This window comes from Trachypithecus francoisi, unplaced genomic scaffold (assembly GCF_009764315.1).
Source record: "Trachypithecus francoisi isolate TF-2019V2 unplaced genomic scaffold, Tfra_2.0 Lachesis_group14, whole genome shotgun sequence".
In the NCBI taxonomy this organism is placed as follows: domain Eukaryota; kingdom Metazoa; phylum Chordata; class Mammalia; order Primates; family Cercopithecidae; genus Trachypithecus; species Trachypithecus francoisi.
Window position 1 is genome coordinate 41,702,390 of NW_022681459.1, and position 26,840 is coordinate 41,729,229.

The 26,840-nt window shown below is 44.5% G+C and overlaps 1 protein-coding gene and 1 pseudogene across 3 annotated transcripts in view; one reads left to right on the forward strand and one right to left on the reverse strand.

Annotated features, from left to right (window-relative positions):
• Positions 1-26,810, reverse strand: part of CDC45 (cell division cycle 45) — a 47,852-nt gene extending 21,042 nt beyond the window's left edge. Inside the window, exons 1-9 of one of the 2 annotated variants that reach the window (XM_033232954.1) lie at positions 26,563-26,803; positions 26,113-26,307; positions 25,914-25,973; positions 25,084-25,176; positions 22,986-23,123; positions 20,554-20,697; positions 4,546-4,601; positions 2,924-2,972; positions 1,182-1,243 (exon numbers count right to left, since the gene is read on the reverse strand). In XM_033232954.1, coding sequence (XP_033088845.1) covers positions 1,182-1,243; positions 2,924-2,972; positions 4,546-4,601; positions 20,554-20,697; positions 22,986-23,123; positions 25,084-25,176; positions 25,914-25,973; positions 26,113-26,163 — 653 coding nt within the window. In that variant the 5' untranslated portion in view covers positions 26,164-26,307; positions 26,563-26,803. Of the gene's footprint in view, positions 1-1,181; positions 1,244-2,923; positions 2,973-4,545; positions 4,602-20,553; positions 20,698-22,985; positions 23,124-25,083; positions 25,177-25,913; positions 25,974-26,112; positions 26,308-26,562 lie in introns of both variants that reach the window. The other variant, XM_033232955.1, reaches the window with a different exon arrangement.
• LOC117096043 lies at positions 21,992-22,950 on the forward strand (annotated as a pseudogene). The gene has a single exon (XR_004442322.1). The product of XR_004442322.1 is annotated as a proteasome subunit alpha type-6-like (transcript).
• Positions 26,811-26,840: the final 30 nt, after the last annotated feature.

The window sequence follows — 26,840 nt, forward strand, 5'->3', positions numbered from 1 at the left end:
GCAGGATGTAGAGTAGCAGTGTTTAGGCCTCTGGTGAGCTTCAAGGCTCGTCTTCAGGCTCATCTTTTACCTGAGACCCAGGCAAGGCCTGGCTTCCCCAGCATGACGGCCAGCCCACGGCAAGAGTGACTGGGCCCCACTGTGCTCAGTCATGCCAGGTGCAGCCCGCACAGTGGACTCAGAGGAGGGATGGTTCTTCCTACATCAAATTTTGCCACCGTGTGCTGGGGCTGCAAGGATGCCTAGCAAGAGCTGCCTCCTTTTTTAGAGACAGCATCTCACTTTGTCACCCAGGCTGGACTACAGTGACACAATTGTAGCTCATTGCAGCTTTGAACTTCTGGGTTCAGGCAATCTTCCTGCCTCAGCCCCCTGAGCAGCTTGGACTACAGGTACATGCTACCACACTCGGCTAATTTTTGAGACAGTTTCATTCTTGTTGCCCAGGCTGGAGTGTAATGGCCCAGTCTCGGCTCACTACAACTTCTGCTTTCCAGATTCAAGTGATTCTCCTACCTCAGCCGTCTGAGTAGCTGGGATTATGGGCGTCCATCACCACGCCTGGCTAATTTTTTTTTTTTTTTTGTATTTTTGGTAGAGACAGGGTTTTACCATATTGGCCAGGCTGGTCTGGAATTCCTGACCTCAGGTGATCCGCCTGCCTCGACCTTCCAAAGTGTTGGGATTAGAGGGGTGAGCCACCACGCTCGGACAGTTTTTTTTTTTGAGACAGGGTAGTCTCAAACTTCATTGCCCAGGCTAGTCTCAAACTCCTGCACTCAAGTGATGCTCCTGTCTTGACCTCCCAAAGTACTGGGATTATATGGATGTAGCATTAGGATGTGAGCCACTGCAAAGGCTGCCTCCTTCAAACCTCACACCCCTCCTGTCACTTGAATTTACTGAGCACAGGCTGAGCAGCAGGAGTGGGGAGGGTGAAGCTGTACTGTATCCTCTTCCTCTGCATTCTCCGACACTCCAAGTCCCATGTTTGTGTGAAGCTCCCAGAGCTTCACAGTTAGGAGGAAGACCAGAATCACACACATTCCCAGAAAGGGGCTGTGTCTGACACTCCTGGTTGGGACAGAGGAAGCGCCCTCCCTGTGGGAGGACAGAGCTGCTTATATGGTACTGACCAAGGCAACAAACACTCCCACACAGCTGCCGCAGGGGCTACGTACCACAGCATGTCATTCAGGTCCTTGGACAGCATCCATGCCAGCTCAAACATCACCATGGCTGACTGCAAGGAAGCAGAGAAGTCTAAGGCTTATGGGAGAGGCATGTGCTGGGGCTGGGCCATGAAGCCAGGCTGGACCTGAGCCAGAAGGGCCCTGGCAAACGCCTGTGGATGGAGGGTCTGCCAGGCCAGGGAATGTGGGTGGATTCCAGCCTGACATGTGGGATGAGTACACGCTAAACTGAGAAGAAGAGGACTGAAAGTAACTCCTTTGCTAGCTAAAATCATTACTGTCTGTGTATTTTATCCTGTAGCAACGGTAGAATTCACTTGGTAGGGGCAGCTCAGGTGTAGCACTGGCTGGGGCCTCTTTGCATCTCCCTGGGTTCCTCAGTGATGCCTGAGGCAGGCACTGAATCCTGAAGGCCAGAAGATCCCATCGTTTGCCTGGCTCTGCATCCGCACACTCCTCCTGCTTGGCTGGTGTCTTCAAACACATTCCCAGGAAGGCTAGGTGAGGCAGAGCCCTGGGTCCAATTATTTGAATATTAAAGAGGGAGGGGCCTCAGGACCTCTTGTGAGGAGGGTCTTTCCAACAGGGCTGTCCACATCGGAGCATTTAACTCCCATAAGCAGAGGGTCTCTATTTGGTAAGACCTCGAGGAAGACTGGTGTCTGACCAGAAGACCCTAAGATCCCCTTTGTCATGAGATGTGGGCTTCCTCCAGGGAGAGAATTTCCAAGGGAATTGGCCCCATATATCTGGAGGGAGGTATTTTCTCTAAGCGAGCATCAACACCCTCCCCACCAACTGCTTAGAATTTTCCATGTGCACGGACTGAGCAGAGACAGCAAAGGATGATCCTTCAAAGGACAATGGAACCTTGACAATAAAAGGGACACTGGAAATACAGTGTTAGAGTGCAAAGTCCCAGCATTAAATTCTAACACTAAATACAGGATGTTTTATTGAAACTGATTTTTTTTTTTTTTTTTTTTTTTTTGAGGCGGAGTCTCGCTCTGTCGCCCGGAGTGGAGTGCAGTGGCCAGATCTCAGCTCACTGCAAGCTCCGCCTCCTGGGTTTCCGCCATTCTCCTGCCTCAGCCTCCCGAGTAGCTGGGACTACAGGCGCCCGCCACCTCGCCCGGCTAGTTTTTGTATTTTTAGTAGAGACGGGGTTTCACCGTATTAGCCAGGATGGTCTCGATCTCCTGACCTCGTGATCCGCCCGTCTCGGCCTCCCAAAGTGCTGGGATTACAGGCTTGAGCCACCGCGCCCGGCCGAAACTGATTTTTTAGGGTTCCTTAAGGCCTTGAGCTCTGCTCAACACTATCAACATAGTAGGTTTTCCACACTAAATTCTGTTTTATAAAAGACACACACTGATGTACTGTTATAAGTCTATAGCATTTTATCTTCTCGCACAGAGACTAGTACAAACTCATTCTGTATTTTGGATGATAAGCAAAAATAAACGCTGCTCTTCTTTGATCACCTATTGGGTGCAAACAATCATCTTAACAATTACCTCTGAAATGAGGATTATTCTCTTTACAGAAGAGGAGGCGTTTAAGGCTCAGAGAGCTTGCAACAGCTGCCCAAGGTCACACAGGGGGAAGACATGGAGCTCAGATTCAAACCAGGCTTTTATGGCTCTAAAATCTGTGTTTCTTCTTCACATTTGAGGACACTGACCCCTGGAGTCAGAACTTTATAGTAAGTTCCACCTATTAGTACTTACTGATGTCCCATGATATTCATACTGTTCGTAGTCAAAGAGGATGTCTCTTCTGTAATGACATAAAATGCAGGTCTTCAACAGGAGGTAGCAGTACAGGAAGCCAAATATTTTGGAAAAATGCTAAACTTGACAGTATTCAATGAAATGCAAATTAAATCATGGTACTATTTGTTTTTACATATTGACTTAGTTTTTTCTTTTTCATTGAGACAGGTTCTTGCTCTGTCTCCCAGGCTGAATTGCAGCGGTGTGATCACAGCTCACTGCAGCTCAAGTGATCCTCCTAACTCAGCCTCCTAAGTTCCTAAGTAGATGGGGTTACAGGCATGTGCCACTACACCCAGCTAATTTAAAAAAAATTTTTTTAATAGAGACAAAGTCTCACTATGTTGTCCAGGTCGGTCTCAAACAATCCCCCCACCTTGGCTTCCCAAAGTATTGGGATTATAGGCATGAGCCACCACACCTAGCCACTTATTGACTCTAGCAGAATGCATATGTGTAACATTGGGAAATTAACACAAACTGCCAGTGGCAATGTATGATGTAAAGTGGTATAATTCCAGAATTCCAATTCAGAGAAATTGTCCCATAATTACAATTCAAACGAAAAAGCAAGACAAAATTTGCTGTGTGCACAAAGTAATTCATTGAAGCCTTAATTATAATGGCAAAATACTGGAAGTAACCTACATTTCAAAAAGGGAAATTGCCAATTAAGTCCTATGCTGTTTAGAAAGCCTGTTCAGAACTATTTTAAATGGCTATATTAAGTAGAAAGATGCAAAATCAGATGTATATCATGTAAAATATGCACAAGTATGTATAACCCAGGAAAAGAAATCCAAACCCAGAATCTCTTTGAATTAGAAAGTGTGATTATGGATTATTTTCACTTATCTTTCCTTATGCTTCCTGAAATGGTTTTCTATTATCCTTTTTTGGTTTGTTTGTAGAGACAAGGTCTCGCTCTGTCACCCAGGCTGGAGTGCAGTGGCACAATCATAGTTCACTGCAGCCTCGAACTCTCCTGGGTTCTCCTGCCTGGGCCTCCTGAAGTGTTGGGAATACAGGCGTGAGCCACCACACCTGTCCTACATTGTCCTTATCCGAGGGGGCAGCTTTCCTCCTGTGGCAGTGGCAGGAGTGCATGCCCTTAGCTGAAACGGGTGGAATATCAGCTGGATGGCCTGGGAAACCTTCCATGACAGATCCAGCAAGGGCTTTCCCCAGGACCCACCTCAAGGGCACTGCTGCATGCTCACTTGAAGCTAGAATAACCTTTCCAGTATTTTCATTTTAGAGCACTTCTTATAAATAATTTGTAAATCAAAGTATCTACACTGGAAAAACTCAATAAAAATAAAGAGCCGAGGCCATGGTCTCTAATGGATGGCATGTAGCTGGGAGACCTTAGGGCTGTCCTGTCACTCATAGGACCGGGGAACAGCCTGGAGCTCTTCTCCAATGCAGCGGCCACAGGTTCACTCTCAGAACCACTGCCCAAAGGTTCTAAACTGAATGAATTATCCTGAGACAGAAAGTCAGAGGTATGGGTGGCACCACAGAGCACCAGACAAGTGGGTTCCTGGTGCTGGGAGCAGCTGGAAGCACAGACTCACCTCCGGGCCTCCCACTCTCGCCGCTGCCTCCTCCGCATGGTTTGCTCCACTAGCTCCTGATACAGGGACAAAGAGAACAAAAGGTGGGGCAAATGCACCAGGAATTTATCCCTACAGCCCAAGAAGGTTCCAATTTGGCAGAAGTCAGTAGGCCCAGACCCCTGAGAGAGAACATGGTCACACACCAGTGCCCCGAGTGCAGCCTGTTCCTACGGAAGAGAAGCATGGAGGCAAGGGATGACTGCGACCCCTTCTGGCTCCCAGCTCTCCAGACACTGTGAGCAGAAAGAGTAGAGGGTTCCTAAGCACCTGCTCCAGGCAAAACTGTGTTCATCCACCCTAGCTGGATGAACACAGCACTATGGGATCTAAGGTAAGCTCACACCCACTCTGTACCAGCTTCCACATCAGGAAGGACGAGAGCTAACATTTCTTATATTCTACTATGCGTTAGGAACTACTCTAATGTTACAGGCACAACCTCGTTTAATCTTCAAAACAAAGGCATGGAATAACGTGGTAGGTTTAGAAATCCATGGTCCCGAGACTCCTGCTTCTCAGAAGATGGAGTAGATATATTTTTCTCCATACATTCATTAAATATATAGAAAACCCTTCGACATCACAGATCAAACAAAGTAAGGCTGGGCGCAGTGGCTCACGCCTGTAATCCCAGCAATTTGGGAGACAGAGGCAGGCGGATCACATGAGGTCAGGAGTTAAAGACCAGCCTGGCGAACATGGTAAAACCCCGTCTCTACTTAAAACACAAAAATTAGCCGGGCGTGGTGGCACATGCCTGTAATCCTAGCTACTTGGGAGGCTGAGGAGGAGAACTGCCTGAACCCAGGAGGTGGAGGTAGCAGTGAGTCAAGATTGTGCCACTGCAATCCAGCCTGGGCAATGGAGTGAGACTCTGCCTCAAATACAAACAAAAAAAAAAAAACACAAAGTAAGACTCTGAAAGGTAGAGGTGAAGGCAGAGCAGTTAGGGACTCTGGGACATGAGGAAAAACACGATGTTCCTTGAGTTTTCCTTCTGGCTCATACATGCCAGACTTGGAGCTGAAAAGCCAGCAACCTAGAAACACCAACAGGTGCAGACAAAAAAACAAAACAAAACAAAACAAAAAACCCCACAAAAGCTGCTCTGTCTAGTCAAAGGACTGGGAAGGAGCAGCCTCCCAAGACAGAAAGCTTTTAGGCAATAGTCCATCTACTCTAGCCAACACCACCAAGAACATCCATATCCACCCCGGCAAAGGCCCAGTGGGAGCCTAGGCTCCCATCCTTGCGAAGCTGTAGCAAGGCACCCAAACCCTTCTGTCTGGTGATATCAGAGAGGCCAAGGAGGGAAATGAGACTGCCACCCATGCTGGTTGGTCACAAGTCCATACGCCACCTCTGGGTGGGAGAACCAATGGTGGGAGAACCTAGACTTCCACCCCCACCTTCCAGTAATGAGAAATTCCTCCCCTCCCTGCTAGGAGGGTATCAGAGGCAGCAAAGTGGGAAGCCTGGACCTTCACTGCCCCAGGTGATAGACATCATGGGGAACGTGAACTTTTACCTCTACCTGGCATCACTCACTCTCCTTGCCAGAGCTGTGTCAGAGAAAGCCAACTAAAACAGAACACTTAAAGAAGACATGAAATCTCATCACATAATACAAAAATCTCCTGGTTTCATTTGAAAATCACTCATCATACCAAGAACCAGGATGATCTCAAAATGAATGAAAAAAGACAACCTACCTATGCCAAAACCAAGACAACAGAGTTGTTAGAATTATCTGCCCAAGATTTTAAAGCAGCCATCATAAAAATGCTTCAACGAGCAATGACAAACGATTGAAACAAACGAAAGCCGGGAAGCCTCAGCAAGAAATAAGAGATCTAAAGAAGAGACAAGTGTTCTAAACAAAGTTTAAGAAAGAAAGAATATGTACATATATATAAAAGTTTACAACTGAAAAATACAACTGGAATATTAACTCAGCAAATAGGTTGGAGACCAGAATAAAGGGGACAGAGGGAAGAATGAGTGATCTAGCAGAAAGGCAGAAATTACCCAGTCTGAACAACAGAGAAAAATAGACCAAAAAAACTAGAACCTTTGGGACTTGTGGGGCTACAACAAAAGAGCTAACACTTACGTCATCAGTGCCCCGAAGGAGGAGGAAGAGGGCGCACCAAAAACACACTTGAAGAAATAATAGCTGAAAATTTGGCAAAAGACATAAACCTGTTGGCTGGGTGTGGTGGTTCACGCCTGTAATCCCAACAGTTTGGGAGGCCGAGGCGGGCAGATTGCTTGAGGCCAGGAGTTTGAGACCAGCCTGGCCAACATGGAAAAACCTCATCTCTACTAAAAAAAAGTAGCCAGGCATAATGGCACATGCCTATAATCCCAACTACTCAGGAGGCGGAGGTTGCAGGTCCTCCAGCCTGGGCGACAGAGTGAGACTCTGCCTCAAAAAAAAAAAAAAAAAAAAAAAGACATAAACCCGCAGATTCAAGAAGCTGGGTAATGGGAAGTGGAGGTTACAGTGAGCTGAGACCATGCCACAGCACTCCAGCCTGTGCGACAGGGCAAGACTGAAAAAAAATAAAAGAAACAAATAGGATAGATAAAAATCCACACCAAGACACATCCTAACATCCTAATTAAACTTCTGAACACTCACACAAAACCAAAATATCTCAAAAACAACCAAAGAAAAATAAGACTTTAATGACAGGGAAGAAGCATGAATGACAGAGGATTTCTCATGAGAAACCATGGCAGCCAGAGTCAGTGGCACAGTGTTTTCCAAATGCTGAAAGAAAATAAGTATAAACCCAGAATTCTACATCCAGTAAAAGTATCTTTTAGGAATATAAAAAAAAAAAATCAAAAAATTCTCAAAGATGGAAAACTAAGGGAATTTATCTCCAGCAGCTCTCCCCCAAAGGAACGATTAAAGGAGACTCTTAAATAGAAACAAAATGGAAAAGAAACCTTGGAACACTGGAAAGGAAGAAAAAAATACAATAAGCAAAAATGAGGTAAAGACAATAGGTTTTCCTTATCCTTTTGAGTTTGTAATTATGCTTGATTACTAAAGCAAATATTATAACACTGTATATGTGGAGGAAATATTTAAGAAAATTATATTATAAATGGGGCAGAGTAAAGGACATTAAGAGAAGGCCGGGCATGGTGGCTCATGCCTGTAATTCCACACTTTGGGAGGCTGAGGCAAGTGGATCACCTGAGGTCAGGAGTTTGAGATGAACCTGGCCAACATAGTGAAACCCATCTCTACTACAATACAAAAACTAGCTGGGGCATGGTGGTGCACACCTGGGGGCCCAGCTAGTTGGGAGGCTGAGGCAGGAGTACTGTTTGAACCCAAGAGGTAGAGGTTGTAGTAAGCTGATATTGTGCCATTGCACACTGCACACCAGCCTAGGTGACAAAGTAAGACTCCATCTCAGAAAAAAAAAAAAAAAAAGAAGAAGGTAAGATTTCTACGTATGACTCAACTGGTAAAATGATGATACCAGTAGACTGTGTTAAGTTATGGATATGTAACGTAATCACCTGAAACAACCACTAAAAAAATCTATACAAAGAGATATACTCACAAACACTAGAGGAAAGAAAAAGAAATAAAACAGGCTGGGTGCAGTGGCTCACACCTGTAATCCCAGCACTTTGGGAGGCTGAGGTGGGCGGATCACCTGAGGTCAGGAGTTCGAGGCCAGCCTGCCCAACAAGGTGAAACCCCATCTCTACAAAAAACACAAAAAATTAGCCGAGCGTGGTGGTGGGCGTCTGTAATTCCAGCTACTCGGGAGGCTGAGGCAGGAGAATCAGTTGAACCTGGGAGGCGGAGGCTGTAGTGAGCCAAGATTGTGCCATGGCACTCCAGCCTGGGTGACAAGAGTGAAACTCCACCTCAAAACTTAAATAAATAAATAAATAAATAAGAAAAAGAAAGAAAACAGAATTAAAAAAACAGAGACCAGGAAACAGAAAATAAAATGTCAGACTTAAGCCCTAACATGTCAATAATTAAAATAAATGTAAGTGAGCTAAGTTTATCAACTGAAAGATAGAGAATGGCTTTAAAAAACATGATTTAAAAATATGACCCAACTATATGCTGTTTTAAAAAATTCACTACAAATGTAACAATATAGGCAGAATGAAACTAAAGAATGTGAAAAGATATATCATGCAAACATTAATCAAAGGAAAGCAGGAGTGGCAATATTAATATCAGATAAATCATACTTCAGAGCAAAACAAATTACCAGAGACAGAGTGGGACACTAAGTGAATAAAAGGGTCAATCCACCAAAAGGACACAACAATCCTAAATGTATGTGCACAAGACAGCTATAAATACATGAAGTAAAAAGTGATAGAACTGAAAGAAGAAACAAACAAATCTATAATCACAGTTGGGGTCTTCAATGCCCCTTTCTGAAGAGTTGAAAGTATTACTAGCCAGAAAAGCAGCAAGCAAACAGAACTCAACACCACCATCAACTCTCACCATGTAAGTGACATTGCTAAAACACTCTACCCAACAACAGCAGACTATGCATTTTTTTGAGTGACTGCAAATGATACTGTATTTTAAATTTTGGTGTCCATATATTTATGGCTAGTATGCAGAAATAAAAAAATTGTTTATGTTTTTATGTAGGTATAAATCTAACAAAACACAAAGAATTTATACACTGAAAACTGCACAATGCTGATGGACGAAGAAAGGAATGAGCCATTGATACAAGCAAATGTAGATGAATCTCCAAGAACTATGCAGAGTGAAAAAAAGCCAATCCCAAAAGGCTACATACTGTATAATTCCATTTCCATTTTCATAATATTGTTGAAATGAAATTACAGAAATGGAGCTTGCTAGTGGTTACCAGGCAGCAGACAAGTGGGTGTGGCTAGAAAAGGGCAATAGAGAGATCCTTACAGTGATGGAAATGTTCTGTATCCTTTTTTTTTTTTGAGCAATATCCATGGGTTATTTTGGCAGTTTCTGAATGCATAAATGGAATAGACACATTCAGTTTCTTGCAGAACTTTCACAGCGATTTCTAACCTTTAGAGTGCCAACTGAAAAATCACATGATTTATAAATTTAGAGAGGAGACTTTTTCTTTAGAGATAGTCTCACACCATTGCCCAGGCTGGAATGCAGTCGTGCGCTCACAGCTCACTGCAGCCTCGACTTACTGGGCTCAGGTGATTCTCCCATCTCAGCCTCCCAAGTAGCTGGGACCATAGGTGTGCACCACCACACCTGGCTAATTTTTGTAGTTTTTGTAGAGACAGGGTTTTGCCATGTTGCCCAGGCTGGTCTCAAACTCCTGGGCTCAAGCGATCCGCCTGCCTCAGCCTCCCATCCTGACTGTGATATTATACTACAGGATGTTACCATTTGGGGAAGCTGGACAAAGTATAAGTGATCTTTCTTTTTTTTTGAGACAGTCTCGCTCTTTCACCCAGGATGGAGTGCAGTGGCGCAATCTACACTCACTACAAGCTCCGCCTCCTGGGTTCAGGCCATTCTCCTGCCTCAGCCTCCCGAGTAGCTGGGACTACAGGCATTCGCCACCAGGCCCGGCTAATTTTTTTTTGTATTTTTAGTAGAGACGGGGTTTCACCGTGTTAGCCAGGATGGTCTCGATCGCCTGACCTCGTGATCCGCCCGCCTCAGCCTCCCAAAGTGCTGGGATTACAGGCGTGAGCCACCACGCCTGGCCTATAAGTGATCTTTCTATATTACTTCTTACAACTACATGTGAATCTATAATTATCTCAAAAGAGAAACTTTAATTAAAAAAAAGTCATGGTCCTGGTGAGGAAACTTTTTGTGGGTAATGGAATTGTTCTCTATCATGGTGGGATGGTGGTTGCATCTTTATACATTTGTTAAATCTCATTGAATTGGACCACCTAGTGAATTGTGTAGACATTATGCATGAATAAAGTAACAAAATTCCCACAGCCTGAGATTTCTTTGACCCTCTCACAACGCATGGTGGGGTCTTGTCCCCTCCCTTGTGGCTGTAGGCTGCTGAGGTACTCTAAAGCTGGTTGGGAGAGCCATGCAGTGGCTGCCCAGGTGACTGCAATATTCATGCTGGAAGCCTGAGCAGTCATGTTGTAAGGAAGCCACATGCAATGGAGAGACTCTGCAGGTGCTTGGCTCAGCAGTCCTGGTTTGGAGCCATCCCAGCAGGTGTCTGAGCCATGCTTCCAGTTTTAGCCATTGAGTCCCCACCTGAGGGCCCAGATATCACAGAGCAAAAAGATGTCAACCTCACTGGGCTCTGCCCAAATTCCTAACCTACAGAATCCATGAGCATAAGGAAAAGGTTGTTTTAAGCTGCTAGGTTCTGGAGTAATTTGTTAAACACCAGTAGGAATCAAAAGAAGTAAGTCCAGGCCGGGCGCGGTGGCTCAAGCCTGTAATCCCAGCACTTTGGGAGGCCGAGACGGGCGGATCACGAGGTCAGGAGATCGAGACCATCCTGGCTAACACGGTGAAATGCCGTCTCTACTAAAAAATACAAAAAACTAGCCGGGCGAGGTGGCAGGTGCCTGTAGTCCCAGCTATTCGGGAGGCTGAGGCAGGAGAATGGCATAAACCTGGGAGGCGGAGCTTGCAGTGAGCTGAGATCCGGCCACTGCACTCCAGCCTGGGCGACAGAGCAAGACTCTGTCTCAAAAAAAAAAAAAAAAAAAAGTCCAGTTATTCTCTTCATTTTACAATGGCACATAGAGGTTAAGTCACTTGACTACAGTCACAAAGCTGTTATAGCAGATACAAAATGTGAAACCTGTGACCTGAACCAGGATATCATAGCACCTACAGAATAATTATGGTTATTTTTATAGTGGAATCTCATCTTTGCTGAGGTCCGGCTCTAACATCCCACCTTTAACAGACAAGCAAAAATGATTCTTGACCTCATGTCTCCTCTTTTCTTTCTAGCAGAACTCTTTCTTTTTTTTGAGACAGAGTCTCACTCTGTTGCCGAGGCTGGAGTGCAGTGGTGCAATCTCAGCTCACTGCAAGCTCCACCTCCCGGATTCACGCCATCCTCCTGCCTCAGCCTCCCGAGTAGCTGGGACTACAGGAGCCAGCCAACAGGCCCGGGTAATTTTTTGTATTTTTAATAGAGATGGGGTTTCACTGTGTTAGCCAGGATGGTCTCGATCTCCTGACCTCATGATCCGCCTGCTTCAGCCTCCCAAAGTGCTGGGATTACAGGCGTGAGCCACCATGCCTGACCTATAGCAGAACTCTTTAAAATGATTATTTATAAACTATTGTCTCTAAACCTCTTTGAATGTGCACCCCTATTAATAAAAATATTTCATTCTTTTTTTTTTAAGAGATGAGGTCCTGTTCTGTTGCCCAGGCTGGAGTGCAGTGATGCGATCATGGATCACTGTAGCCTCAACCAACCTCCTGGGCTCAAAGCATCTTCCCACTCTAGCCTCCCAAGTAGCTGGGCCTATGGGACTCTGCCATCATGCCTGGCTAATTTTTATTTTTATTTTTTGTAGAGACCATGTCTTGCTATATTGTCTAGTCTGGTAAAAATATTTCTTTTTTTCTTTTTTTTTTTTTTGAGACAAGAGTATTACTCTGTCGCCCAGGCTGGAGTGCAGTGGCATGATCTTGGCCTCCGCCACTTGGCCTACAACCTCCGCCTCCTGGGTTCAAGCAATTCTCCTGCCTCAGCCTCTCGAGTAGCTAGCATTACTGGCATCTGCCATTGCTCCTGGCTAATTTTTGTATTTTTAGTAGAGATGGGGTTTTTCCATGTTGGTCAGGCTGGTCTCAAACTCCTGATCTGAGGTGATCTGCCCGCCTCGGCCTCCCAAAATGCTGGGATTACAGGCTTGAGTCACCATGCCAGGCTGGTAAAAATATTTCTAAGACTATACCTCTAATACACACATACTTAGTTATAAATCACGCACAGGTTTTAATTATATAAAAAGTATTCTTCTCAAGAATGCTTAATGTTATTAAAATCAAGGCTCTAGACCTAATTTACAGATCATAGAAAATGCAGGGATAGAGAAGCAAGTTAAAGTACTCCAGGAAGAAACAAGTAGTAGTAAATATTAGAAAAGATGACTGGCCTTCAATGTCATTAAAAACAAAACAAAAGAAAAAATAGAGGTAAGGTACAGTTCTAGGTTAAGACAGTAAAGAGAAATAGCTAAATGTGTTAACCTTGATTGGAGAATAGTTCAGAAATAAAAATAGCTGCAAAATATATTTTGAGAACAATTAAAGAGACCTGAATATGGGCTGAATATTACCTGATATTAGCATATTATTCATTTCTTCTGCATGACAATGGCATTGTGTTTATGGGGAAGAATGTCCTTATTCTTATGAGCTGCTTATGAAAGAATGTGTGGAATATCATGGTTTCTGGTTGGGTATGGAGGTGCATGCCTGTAATCCTAGCTACTTGGGAGGCTGAGGCAGGAGAATCACTTGAGCCCAGAAGACAGAGGTTGAAGGGAGCCGAGATTGTGCCACTGCACTCCAGCCTCAGTAACAGAAACTCCAAATCAAGAAAAAATAAAATAAAAAATAAAAAATAATATCATAGCTTCTGCAACCTATTCTCAAATGATACAGGAAAAAGAATATGTAGAGAGAAAGCAAATGTGAAAACTGTTTTTGTTTTTTCTGAGATAAGGTCTCTTCATGTTGCCCAGGCTGTTCTCAAATTCCTGGGCTTGATCAATCTCCCTGCCTTGGCCGCCCAAGTAGCTGAGACCACCTACAGTCATGATCCACTGTTGACTCTAGATTGAAGATATATGGATATTCACCATACTATCCTTTCAACACTGCATACGTTTCAAAAAATTTCAAAATAAAAAGTTGGTGGGTTATGTCTATTATATTTCATGAATATTATGTTAAACATTTACAAACATAGATTCCAAATTGATGTGTTAAGTATGTAAAAGGAAACGCTGATATTTTCTTGCATCTCATCAAGACAACCTACCTTCTCTTTGTTGCCAAACCCACTGGTCTATTCTCATTGGCCTGTTCCTCTGGCACTGCTGGCCGAGCCTTTCTTGAAACTTTCCTTCCCACCTCAGAACCGCAGTGTCTATGGATGCTCTGCCCAGGAATCCTCTTGGCTCCATCCCATGCTAACTCACGTTTGGTACCTGAAAGCTTTCCCTAACTGTGCTCATTTACATGATCAGTATCTGTCTCTCCCACTGGAAAGCTTTGCAAAGGCAGGACTTTGCTCTCATCCCTGCACCCCAGGGCCTAACTGGTACCTGGCACATAGTAAGTGTTTAAAAAATATGTTTATTAGTCAGAATGGAAAATTCCAAGACTTATCTGTAGAACATGAATGTTTCCAGGGAAAATCCCATTAGACACTGATATTTGGGAACCAATGAAATGCAGCTCATCAATAGTTAAAAGAATGTTATATATGCCGGCGGAGCAAGATGGCCGAATAGGAACAGCTCCAGTCTCCAACTCCCAGCGCGAGCGACACAGAAGACCAGTGATTTCTGCATTTTCAACTGAGGTACTGGGGTCATCTCACTAGGGAGTGCCGGACAATCGGTGCTGGTCAGCTGCTGCAGCCTGACCAGTGAGAGCTGAAGCAGGGCGAGGCATCGCCTCCCCTGGGAAGCGCAAGGGGGAAGGGAATCCCTTTTCCAAGCCAGGGGAACTGAGACACACACCTGGAAAATCGGGTAACTCCCACCCCAATACTGCGCTTTAAGCAAACAGGCACACCAGGAGATTATACCCACCCCTGGCCGGGAGGGTCCCACGGCCACAGAGCCTCCCTCATTGCTAGCACAGCAGTCTGTGACCTAACCACAAGGCAGCAGTGAGGGTGGGGGAGGGGCGCCTGCCATTGCTGAGACTTAAGTAGGTAAACAAAGCCGCTTGGAAGCTCGAACTGGGTGGAGCTCACAGCAGCTCAAGGAAACCTGCCTGTCTCTGTAGACCCCACCTCTGGGGACAGGGCACAGCTAAACAACAACAACAAAAAAAGCAGCAGAAACCTGCCCAGACGCAAACGACTCTGTCTGACAGCTTTGAAGAGAGCAGTGGATCTCCCAACACGGAGGTTGAGATCTGAGAACGGAGAGACTGCCTGCTCAAGTGGGTCCCTGACCCCTGAGTAGCCTAACTGGGAGACATCCCCCACTAGGGGCAGTCTGACACCCCACACCTCACAGGGTGGAGTACACCCCTGAGAGGAAGCTTCCAAAGTAAGAATCAGACAGGTACACTCGCTGTTCAGCAATATTCTATCTTCTGCAACCTCTGCTGCTGATACCCAGGCAAACAGGGTCTGGAGTGGACCTCAAACAATCTCCAACAGACCTACAGCTGAGGGTCCTGACTATTAGAAGGAAAATTATCAAACAGGAAAAACACCTATACCAAAACCCCATCAGTACGTCACCATCATCAAAGACCAGAGGCAGATAAAACCACAAAGATGGGGAAAAAGCAGGGCAGAAAAGCTGGAAATTCAAAAAATAAGAGCACATCTCCCCCTGCAAAGGAGCGCAGCTCATCGCCAGCAATGGATCAAAGCTGGTCAGAGAATGATTTTGACAAGATGAGAGAAGAAGGCTTCACTCCATCAAACTTCTCAGAGCTAAAGGAGGAATTACGTATTCAGCGCAAAGAAACTAAAAATCTTGAAAAAAGAGTGGAAGAATTGATAGCTAGAATAATTAATGCAGAGAAGGTCATAAACGAAATGACAGAGATGAAAACCATGACACAAGAAATACATGACAAATCCACAGACTCGATCAACTGGAAGAAAGAGTATCAGCGATTGAGGATCAAATGAATGAAATGAAGCGAGAAGAGAAACCAAAAGAAAAAAGAAGAAAAAGAAATGAACAAAGCCTGCAAGAAGTATGGGATTATGTAAAAAGACCAAATCTACGTCTGATTGGGGTGCCTGAAAGTGAGGGGGAAAATGGAACCAAGTTGGAAAACACTCTTCAGGATATCATCCAGAACTTCCCCAACCTAGTAGGGCAGGCCAACATTCAAATTCAGGAAATACAGAGAACACCACAAAGATACTCCTCGAGAAGAGCAACTCCAAGACACATAATTGCCAGATTCACCAAAGTTGAAATGAAGGAAAAAATCTTAAGGACAGCCAGAGAGAAAGGTCGGGTTACCCACAAAGGGAAGCCCATCAGACTAACAGCAGACCTCTTCGGCAGAAACTCTACAAGCCAGAAGAGAGTGGGGGCCAATATTCAACATTCTTAAAGAATTTTAAACCCAGAATTTCATATCCAGCCAAACTAAGTTTCATAAATGAAGGAGAAATAAAATCCTTTACAGATAAGCAAATGCTTAGAGATTTTGTCACCACCAGGCCTGCCTTACAAGAGACCCTGAAGGAAGCCCTAAACATGGAAAGGAACAACCGGTACCAGCCATTGCAAATACATGCCAAAATGTAAAGACCATCAAGGCTAGGAAGAAACTGCATCAACTAACGAGCAAAATAACCAGTTAATATCATAATGGCAGGATCAAGTTCACACATAACAATATTAACCTTAAATGTAATGGACTAAATGCTCCAATTAAAAGACACAGACTGGCAAACTGGATAAAGAGTCAAGACCCATCAGTCTGCTGTATTCAGGAGACCCATCTCACATGCAGAGACATACATAGGCTCAAAATAAAGGGATGGAGGAAGATCTACCAAGCAAATGGAGAACAAAAAAAAGCAGGGGTTGCAATCCTAGTTTCTGATAAAATAGACTTTAAACCATCAAAGATCAAAAGAGACAAAGAAGGCCGTTACATAATGGTAAAGGGATCAATTCAACAGGAAGAGCTAACTATCCTAAATATGTATGCACCCAATACAGGAGCACCCAAATTCATAAAGCAAGTCCTTAGAGACTTACAAAGAGACTTAGACTCCCATACAATAATAATGGGAGATTTCAACACTCCACTGTCAATATTAGACAGATCAACGAGACAGAAAGTTAACAAGGATATCCAGGAATTGAACTCATCTCTGCACCAAGCGGACCTAAGAGACATCTATAGAACTCTCCACCCCAAATCAACAGAATATATATTCTTCTCAGCACCACATCGCATTTATTCCAAAATTGACCACATAATTGGAAGTAAAGCACTCCTCAGCAAATGTAAAAGAACAGAAATTATAACAAACTGTCTCTCAGACCACAGTGCACTCAAACTAGAACTCAGGACTAAGAAACTCAATCAAAACCGCTCAACTACATGGAAACTGAACAACCTGCTCCTGAATGACTACTGGGTACATAACGAAATGAAGGCAGAAATAAAGATGTTCTTTGAAACCAATGAGAACAAAGATACAACATACCAGAATCTCTGGGACACATTTAAAGCAGTGTGTAGAGGGAAATTTATAGCACTAAATGCCCACAAGAGAAAGCTGGAAAGATCTAACATTGACACTCTAACATCACAATTAAAAGAACTGGAGAAGCAAGAGCAAACACATTCAAAAGCTAGCAGAAGGCAAGAAGTAACTAAGATCAGAGCAGAACTGAAGGAGATAGAGACACAAAAAACCCTCCAAAATATCAATGAATCCAGGAGTTGGTTTTTTGAAAAAATCAACAAAATTGACAGACCACTAGCAAGACTAATAAAGAAGAAAAGAGAGAAGAATCAAATAGACGCAATAAAAAATGATAAAGGGGATATCACCACCGACTCCAAAGAAATACAAACTACCATCAGAGAATACTATAAACACCTCTACACAAATAAACTAGAAAATCTAGAAGAAATGGATAATTTCCTGGACACTTACACTCTTCCAAGACTAAACCAGGAAGAAGTTGAATCCCTGAATAGACCAATAGCAGGCTCTGAAATTGAGGCAATAATTAATAGCCTACCAACCAAAAAAAGTCCAGGACCAGATGGATTCACAGCTGAATTCTACCAGAGGTACAAGGAGGAGCTGGTACCATTCCTTCTGAAACTATTCCAATCAATAGAAAAAGAGGGAATCCTCCCTAACTCATTTTATGAGGCCAACATCATCCTGATACCAAAGCCTGGCAGAGACACAACAAAAAAAGAAAATTTTAGACCATATCCCTGATGAACATCGATGCAAAAATCCTCAATAAAATACTGGCAAACCGGATTCAGCAGCACATCAAAAAGCTTATCCACCATGATCAAGTGGGCTTCATCCCTGGGATGCAAGGCTGGTTCAACATTCGCAAATCAATAAACGTAATCCAGCACATAAACAGAAGCAAAGACAAGAACCACATGATTATCTCAATAGATGCAGAAAAGGCTTTTGACAAAATTCAACAGCGCTTCATGCTAAAAACGCTCAATAAATTCGGTATTCATGGAACGTACTTCAAAATAATAAGAGCTATTTATGACAAACCCCCAGCCAATATCATACTGAATGGGCAAAAACTGGAAAAATTCCCTTTGAAAACTGGCACAAGACAGGGATGCCCTCTCTCACCACTCCTATTCAACATAGTGTTGGAAGTTCTGGCCAGGGCAATCAGGCAAGAGAAAGAAATAAAGGGTATTCAATTAGGAAAAGAAGAAGTCAAATTGTCCCTGTTTGCAGATGACATGATTGTATATTTAGAAAACCCCATTGTCTCAGCCCAAAATCTCCTTAAGCTGATAAGCAACTTCAGCAAAGTCTCAGGATACAAAATTAATGTGCAAAAATCACAAGCATTCTTATACACCAGTAACAGACAGAGAGCCAAATCATGAATGAACTTCCATTCACAATTGCTTCAAAGAGAATAAAATACCTAGGAATCCAACTTACAAGGGATGTAAAGGACCTCTTCAAGGAGAACTACAAACCACTGCTCAGTGAAATAAAAGAGGACACAAACAAATGGAAGAACATACCATGCTCATGGAAAGGAAGAATCAATATTGTGAAAATGGCCATACTGCCCAAGGTCATTTATAGATTCAATGCCATCCCCATCAAGCTACCAATGAGTTTCTTCACAGAATTGGAAAAAACTGCTTTAAAGTTCATATGGAACCAAAACGGAGCCCGCATTGCCAAGACAATCCTAAGTCAAAAGAACAAAGCTGGAGGCATCATGCTACCTGCCTTCAAACTATACTACAAGGGTACAGTAACCAAAACAGCATGGTACTGGTACCAAAACAGAGATATAGACCAATGGAACAGAACAGAGTCCTCAGAAATAATACCACACATCTACAGCCATCTGATCTTTGACAAACCTGAGAGAAACAAGAAATGGGGAAAGGATTCCCTATTTAATAAATGGTGCTGGGAAAATTGGCTAGCCATAAGTAGAAAGCTGAAACTGGATCCTTTCCTTACTCCTTATATGAAAATTAATTCAAGATGGATTAGAGACTTAAATGTTAGACCTAAAACCATAAAAACCCTAGAAGAAAACCTAGGTAATACCATTCAGGACAAAGGCATGGGCAAGGACTTCATGTCTAAAACACCAAAAGCAACGGCAACAAAAGCCCAAATTGACAAATGGGATCTCATTAAACTAAAGAGCTCACTTGGACTCGGGAAGGGGAACATCACACATCGGGGCCTATCATGGGGAGGGTGTAGGGGGTAGGGATTGCATTGGGAGTTATACCTGATATAAATGACGAATTGATGGGTGCTGACGAGTTGATGGGTGCAGCACACCAACATGGCACAAGTATACATATGGCACAAGTATAAATATGTAACGTTATGCACATGTACCCTAGAACTTAAAGTATACACACACACACAAAAAAAGGATGTTATATATAAAAAAATTCAGAGAAAAAAAAGACCTCTCACAAATCAAAGATTAGAAGATAAAGACCAAGCTGAGTGTAGTGGCATGTGCTTACAGTCTCAGCTACTTGGGAGACTGAAGTGGGAAGATCGAGTGAGCCAAGAAGTTTGAGGCCAGAGAGAGACCCTGTCTGCAGGGAAAAAAATAAAAAATAAAGACCAAAAAGTCTTCCCAAAAACAGAACAAAGAGCTGGGCAAGAAGTAAGGAAATATAAGAGTGGATCCAAGAGGTTCCCAATGAGACATCCAAACCTAGTGAAAGGGGTGACAAAGGTGAGAAAGAAGAGAGAAGCATGCCTCAGTTTCAAGGGCACTGCCCCTTCTTCCCCTTCTTCAAATGGAGAATGTCCTGAATGTCTCAAATACGGCTCAAAAAGACTTCCCAAAAGCACATTACTGGGAAATGTCAGGCTGAGGATGAAGGGAAGACCTTAGGACATTCCGGGGACAAATTCTAGGTCACACACCAAGATCAGGAGCCAGAGGGCATCTTCATATGATGATATGGCCCTCTGTGCTATAGGAACTACCACCTTCTGCCTATCATTTTACATCTGGCAGAAGCTGTAGTGTTGGGTAGGCCCCTGGGCCCAGCTCCAGATCACTAAGCAGCTCAGACCCAAGGTCCACATGGTGAAAACCACTCGTATCTGCACATACAAGATACCTCCCCTGGAGTAACTGCGGCCTGGCCAAGGGATGCAGACCCACATTGCTCCTCTGCAGTGACTGCACAGTGAGTGATGCTAGAAGACAGCAGGAAAGGAAGGTGTGGGAGTTGCACTATTTGTTGCTTCTTTACATTATTTTTTTGCTATCTAGCTGCAGAGCTGAGCTGTCCTAAATTTCATTTCATCTGACAGGATCCTATTGGACAGATAAGCCACTATTCAGGGAAGTCCAGTAACCTGCCTGAGGCCACACAACCAGGGGACAGCAGAGCCCAGGGTCAGCATCCATGCCTGCTAACTTCTCCACTTCCCACTGCCCTCAGTTACACCTGGGTCTGGCAGCCTTTAGGATGACCTCTGACCTCTGGGAGTGCAAGTTCCTCCAGGATGGCTGTGAGAGACCCAAACACACCTCTTCTAACCGTGTGCGCTTCTCAGAAGGCTCTGACCCATCGCTGTCATTTCCTGAATGCTCTTCATCCTCCTCTTCATCCCTGAAGATGTCTTCATAGGCGGGAACTTCAAGGTCATCATCTTGTTTAATGAGTAATTTGATCTAAGTTCAAAATAAAAAGGAATTAAGCCTCTCCTCTTCCTACGGAAAACTACACAATTATGTTCTTCTGCAGAATCTTATCATTTCCTAATAGGCTGACTCAGTTTCCTGTTCATACAAATAGCTACCAATTTAATAAGAGTTCCAGGCTTCCAAGGAATTTTCTTGTTTTCATTACCAGTGAGGCACCAGAGTTACACCATATGTGGTATGCAGAAATTATGAAAATCTGAAAACAATTCTTTGAGGACCATCTAGTCTACTTAAGTCTGGAAACACAGCATCCTCTTATATCATACGTGAACAAAATGAACGCCCCACAACTTGGCCTCTGATAAAGAACATGAAGATGTGTAACCCCTAGGTGACTAAAACTCCTGTCTGAAAGTAACTCCAAGCTGATTTTTCTTTTTTTTTTTGAGACGGAGTCTCGCTCTGTCACCCAGGCTGGAGTGCAATGGCCGGATCTCAGTTCACTGCAAACTCCGCCTCTCGGGTTTATGTCATTCTCCTGCCTCAGCCTCCCGAGTAGCTGGGACTACAGGTGCCTGCCACCTCGCCCGGCTAGTTTTTTGTATTTTTTAGTAGAGATGGGGTTTCTCCGGGTTAGCCAGGATGGTCTCGATCTCCTGACCTCGTGATCCGCCCATCTCGGCCTCCCAAAGTGCTGGGATTACAGGCTTGAGCCACCGCGTCCAGCCTCTTTTTTTTTTTTTGAGACGGAGTCTCACTCTGTCGCCCAGGCTGGAGAGCAGTGGCACGATCTTGGCTCACTGCAAGCTCTACCTCCAAAGTTCACGCCATTCTCCTACTTCAGCCTCCCAAGTAGCTGGGACTACAGGCGCCCACCACCATGCCTGGCTAATTTTTTGTATTTTTAGTAGAGACAGGGTTTCACCATGTTAGCCAGGATGGTCTCAATCTTCTGACCTCATGATCCGCCCTCCTTGGCCTCCCAAAGTGCTGGGATTACAGGTGTGAGCCACCACGCCCAGCCAAGACTCCATTTCAACTAAAAATATAAACAAATATTTTCTGAGCGTGGTGGCATGTGCCTGTAGTCCCACCTAAGGAGGCTGAGGCAGGAGGGTCAGTTGAACCCAGGAGTTTGAGGCTGCAGTGAGCCATGATTGTGCCACTGTACTCTAGCCTATCTCTTAAAAAAAGGATGACAAAGACCAAGTTCTTGTGTTCAGGCTGTTCCAATCCCACAGGACAGTCAGACACACACCTCACCAAGAATACCAGGTGAGACGTTGTACATGGCATAAAAAGTACAGACAGGACAGGACCCAGGGATTGTGTTTAAAGTAGTGCTTCTACCAACATGTCCCGTGGTTCCAGCGCCGATTTTGACCACCACATTACTATTTTTTCACCCAAGGGTCGGCTCTACCAAGTAGAATATGCTTTTAAGGCTATTAGCCAGGGTGGCCTTACATCAGTAGCTGTCAGAGGGAAAGACTGTGCAGTAATTGTCACACAGAAGAAAGTACCTGACAAATTATTGGATTCCAGCACAGTGACTCACTTATTCAAGATAACTGAAAACACTGGTTGTGTGATGACCAGAATGACAGCTGACAGCAGATCCCAGGTATAGAGGGCACGCTATGAGGCAGCTAACTGGAAATACAAGTATGGCTATGAGATTCCTGTGGACATGCTGTGTAAAAGAATTGCCGATATTTCTCAGGTCTACACACAGAATGCTGAAATGAGGCCTCTTGGTTGTTGTATGATTTTAATTGGTATAGATGAAGAGCAAGGCCCTCAGGTATATAAGTGTGATCCTGCAGGTTACTACTGTGAGTTTAAAGCCACTGCAGCAGGAGTTAAACAAACTGAGTCAACCAGCTTCCTTGAAAAAAAAGTGAAGAAGAAATTTGATTGGACATTTGAACAGACAGTGGAAACTGCAATTACATGCCTGTCTACTGTTCTATCAATTGATTTCAAACCTTCAGAAATAGAAGTTGGAGTAGTGACAGTTGAAAATCCTAAATTCAGGATTCTTACAGAAGCAGAGATTGATGCTCACCTTGTTGCTCTAGCAGAGAGAGACTAAACATTGTCGTTAGTTTACCAGATCCGTGATGCCACTTACCTGTGTGTTTGGTAACAACAAACCAACATTATGGAGGTCCCTGGATTAAAAAAGGAACCTCTCCCACTCCTCCTGCCACTGAAGTGGTTAGGACTCTATATAAATAAAAACAACACTTTTGGAAAATAAAAATTAAAAAAAAAAAAGTACAGACAGTTTGAGGGCAGAGCACAAAAAATACCTGGGTATTGTTGTACACATTGATGACATTGACTGGCCTATGGGTGTCACACACAAAGAATACAGTGTCTTCATCAGGTTGAAGAATATCCAACAGGTCTACATTAGCTCCACAGTTTATGAGAATAAAATAACGAAACTGAAAAAAAGGAAGATATTGTAAAGTAGCTATATTGAGGAGGCCCCTTTCCCTTCACCACTAAGCCTCTGAGTTGTTCTGCTTAAACTTACTAAGTCCCTGACATGTGGCGAGGCCCACGTGGCAAGGGATTCCAAAAAACAGCCAGGCTGGCATGCTAAGTGCTTTAGCATGGTGACAGAGCAGGGTGGGCCCTGGGGCTCCGTTTTCCCCAGGAGCACACTGAGACTCAGCAAGCCCAAGTCTTATGGACAGCTCAAGAAACTAATGAGAAGCAGAGAACGGCTTCAAGCATGTGATTGTGTCTCTCCAGACCTCACAGTACTATGCTGCGTGCCTTTCCAGGCTAATGGCATCATACAGGTTTAAGTTTTTAGCAAACACTTTATGGGTACTTAAATATTAAGTCCTTTATCACACTCCATCACTATCACACGTGCTTTCCTTATCAATACCAAGCTGGTGCAGGTCCTTGACATAACAACAGGAACACCAGGAGAGGACTTGTCTCTGCCAAAACAATCCTAGATACGGTTAGGACTCCAGGGACCCTCTTCCATGTCCCATCCCCTCTCTGTGGGGTCTACAATGTCCCATCTCTCATTTGGCCCCATGCAGAGGTGGGAGGAATCCTGGCATCTATTGTTTAAATTTATTCCTGTATTTCAAGTTGGAAACCAGGATGCATTTTCTTGGAGAAATAATATAAAATGGTAGTGTATTCTAAAATAATTTTAACTAATTCCAGCACTTTGGGAGGCTGAGGCAGGCGGATCACTTGAGGTCAGGAGATCGAGACCAGCCTGGCCAACGTGGCAAAACCTCGTTTCTACTAAAAATACAAAAGTTAGCCAGGTGTGGTGGCAGGCACTTGTAATTCCCGCTACTCGGGAGACTGAGGCAGGAGAATAGCTTGAACCCGGAAGGCGGAGGTTGCAGTGAGCCAGATCGCACCACTGCACTCCAGCCTGGGTGACAGAGTGAGATTCCATCTCAAAAATAAATAAATAAAGGCCAGGCGTGGCGGCTCACGCCTGTAATCCCAGCACTTTGGGAGACTGAGGCGGGCGAATCACGAGGTCAGGAGATCGAGACCATCCTGGCTAACATGGTGAAACCTTGTCTCTACTAAATATACAAAAACATTAGCTGGGCGTGGTGGCAGGTGCCTGTAGTTCCAGCTACTCAGAAGGCTGAGGCAGAAGAATGGCATGAACCCGGGAGACAGAGCTTGCAGTGAGCCGAGATCATGCCACTGCACTCCAGCCTGGGCGACAGACCAAGACTCCTTTTAAAAAATATATATATAGTCCGGGTGCGGTGGCTCAAGCCTGTAATCCCAGCACTTTGGGAGGCCGAGACGGGCGGATCACGAGGTCAGGAGATCGAGACCATCCTGGCCAACACGGTAAAACCCCGTCTCTACTAAAAAATACAAAAAACTAGCCGGGCGAGGTGGCGGGCGCCTATAGTCCCAGCTACTTGGGAGGCTGAGGCAGGAGAACGGTGTAAACCCGGGAGGCGGAGCTTGCAGTGAGCTGAGATCCGGCCACTGCACTCCAGCCTGGGTGACAGAGCGAGACTCCGTCTCAAAAAAAAAAAAAAAATATATATATATGTAAGTAAAAAATAGATAAATAAAATAAACCAAAATAAAATAAAATGATTTTAACTAGACCATATTAAAAACTGCTAGATTCCAAGCACCTTACAATCAAATTTCTGCAAAACAAGTTCAAAGTTAGGGGCTATCCACATTCATTATCTTTTTTTGCTGTCAATTTTGCTTCTACAACTTGGGCGTAAGTCACCAGTACATACAGCATGTTTTTCTCTTCCGTATTGCCTAATGTAGCTGATACTTAAATACACACTGAATCTATTGTGGAAACAGAATGCTGTGTCAAGAAATTACAATTGAGTAAAAAAGCCACGTTATTCTAAAATACATCCTCAATACCTGTTCTTTATGTTCAAGAAATGCAGTTTCAAGTTCTTGCCACCCAGAAACTGGAACCAGCGTATACTGCACGTGGTCACACTGGAACAAGGCCTGGAGAGAGAGTGTTTTCAAAGCCTATCTTATTTAGGACATTGGCAATTTACCTTGAAAAGAAACCGAGTTAGATTAGATGAGTTGAGAGACAAAAGACACGGGATACCAATAAAGTTAGTGAAGTGCTTCCGGGAAAAGCTAGGTGCTAGGAATATGAGTGTTTACCATACCATCCTGTGAATTTTGCAAATTACCAAAGTAAAACATCGGTGAGAAACGCCGATTTAACTTCCAGGCCGTCTGGAAAGTTCCTGATCCAAGGGCCAGACCAAAACAATGTAAATATCATGCCCTATTCAAAACCAAACTAACGATCTTCCCTAATAGACTAGGGGCTCCCATATTCCTAGCAAACACCTATGACGCAACTGCACCCAGAGCTGTCACAGATTGCTCTCTCTCAAATCCCCCATTTGAGAGGCCACTACAGATCCAAAGTTTCCCCCAAACGCCAACTGCTTTGTTCACCTATTCATATTAATAGTTCATTGCAAAAATACAAACTAGTCTCTTTACTTTCTACTTAATCCTCTATCCCACCCCACACCGTTGGGACAGGGAGGCAACCTCTCCTCCGAGTCTTTCTCCTCTCACCTGCTGCTCACCTCCTGCCCGGCTCCCTCTCCCGCCCTAAGCCCTCAGCATCTATCCTGACTCTCTGCCCACCCTGCGCCCCCACGCAGCACCCTCACCTCTCGCGCCGGCCCCACCCTCCTAGGCCCCGCAGAACTCACCTGAAGGATCTTGCACGCACACAGAGCATCCACGTCCGAGGCCACGAAGAGAAGGACCCTCTATCGGGGGAAAAGCGGACAGATTGAACGCGGTGACCCGAACCCCGGCCCTCCCCTGCCTCCCCGTCACCCACGGCCACTCCTCCTCATCCCTTCCCCAACAGCAAGGCCTCGGCGGGGATCCCGGACTGGGCGTCACCTGGCTCTGGACCACCTCGTAGAACTCTTTGCGGAAATCGGACACGAACATAGCCACGACGGCCGGACGCCTGGCGCTCGCGCTGAGGTACCAAGAGCCCCGGCGGCGGTCAAGATTCGCGCCAAATCACGGCTCCTCCGATTGGTCCAGGAATCACCAACCAATAGCCTCTTAGTTCCCAGCCTTCCTTTCTTTCTGATTGGACCACATTGGAGGCGGCCATTAGCGCTCTGCCATTCACGGCTAGAAAACTCCAGCCCTCCCCAAAAGAAGGGTCACCTCTGAAGCCGAACGCAAGCACTGGTTGCCCCTTTCAACTCTGACTCGCTTTTACCCAGAAACGCGACGCTCGGCGGACATCTTTACTTTGGGAAGAGAAGCCTACTGCCTCCCACTGGGAACCCTCAGAGAAAGTACACTTCTAGCCATACATTAAACTCAGTCACATACCGAATGGGGCAGCAGTTACGTTTGCAATAGGTTTTTGGTGTGGTCTGAAGAAGGATTTGTAGCTTAGTTCCGCCAGAGTCCTAGATGGCTAAAGCAGAGGCATTCTGGGTAGTGCATTCTGGGTAGTGTAGTCGTAAGGACAATGGGCCCTACTAAATTCCTCTGGAGGGGTTGAATACTATCAAAACGTAATTTAAAATAACTTTAAAAAGTACCTACTAACGGGGAAATAAATCACGAAAGGTCATTTTAATGCTTCTGCTGAGGGTGTTTTAGAG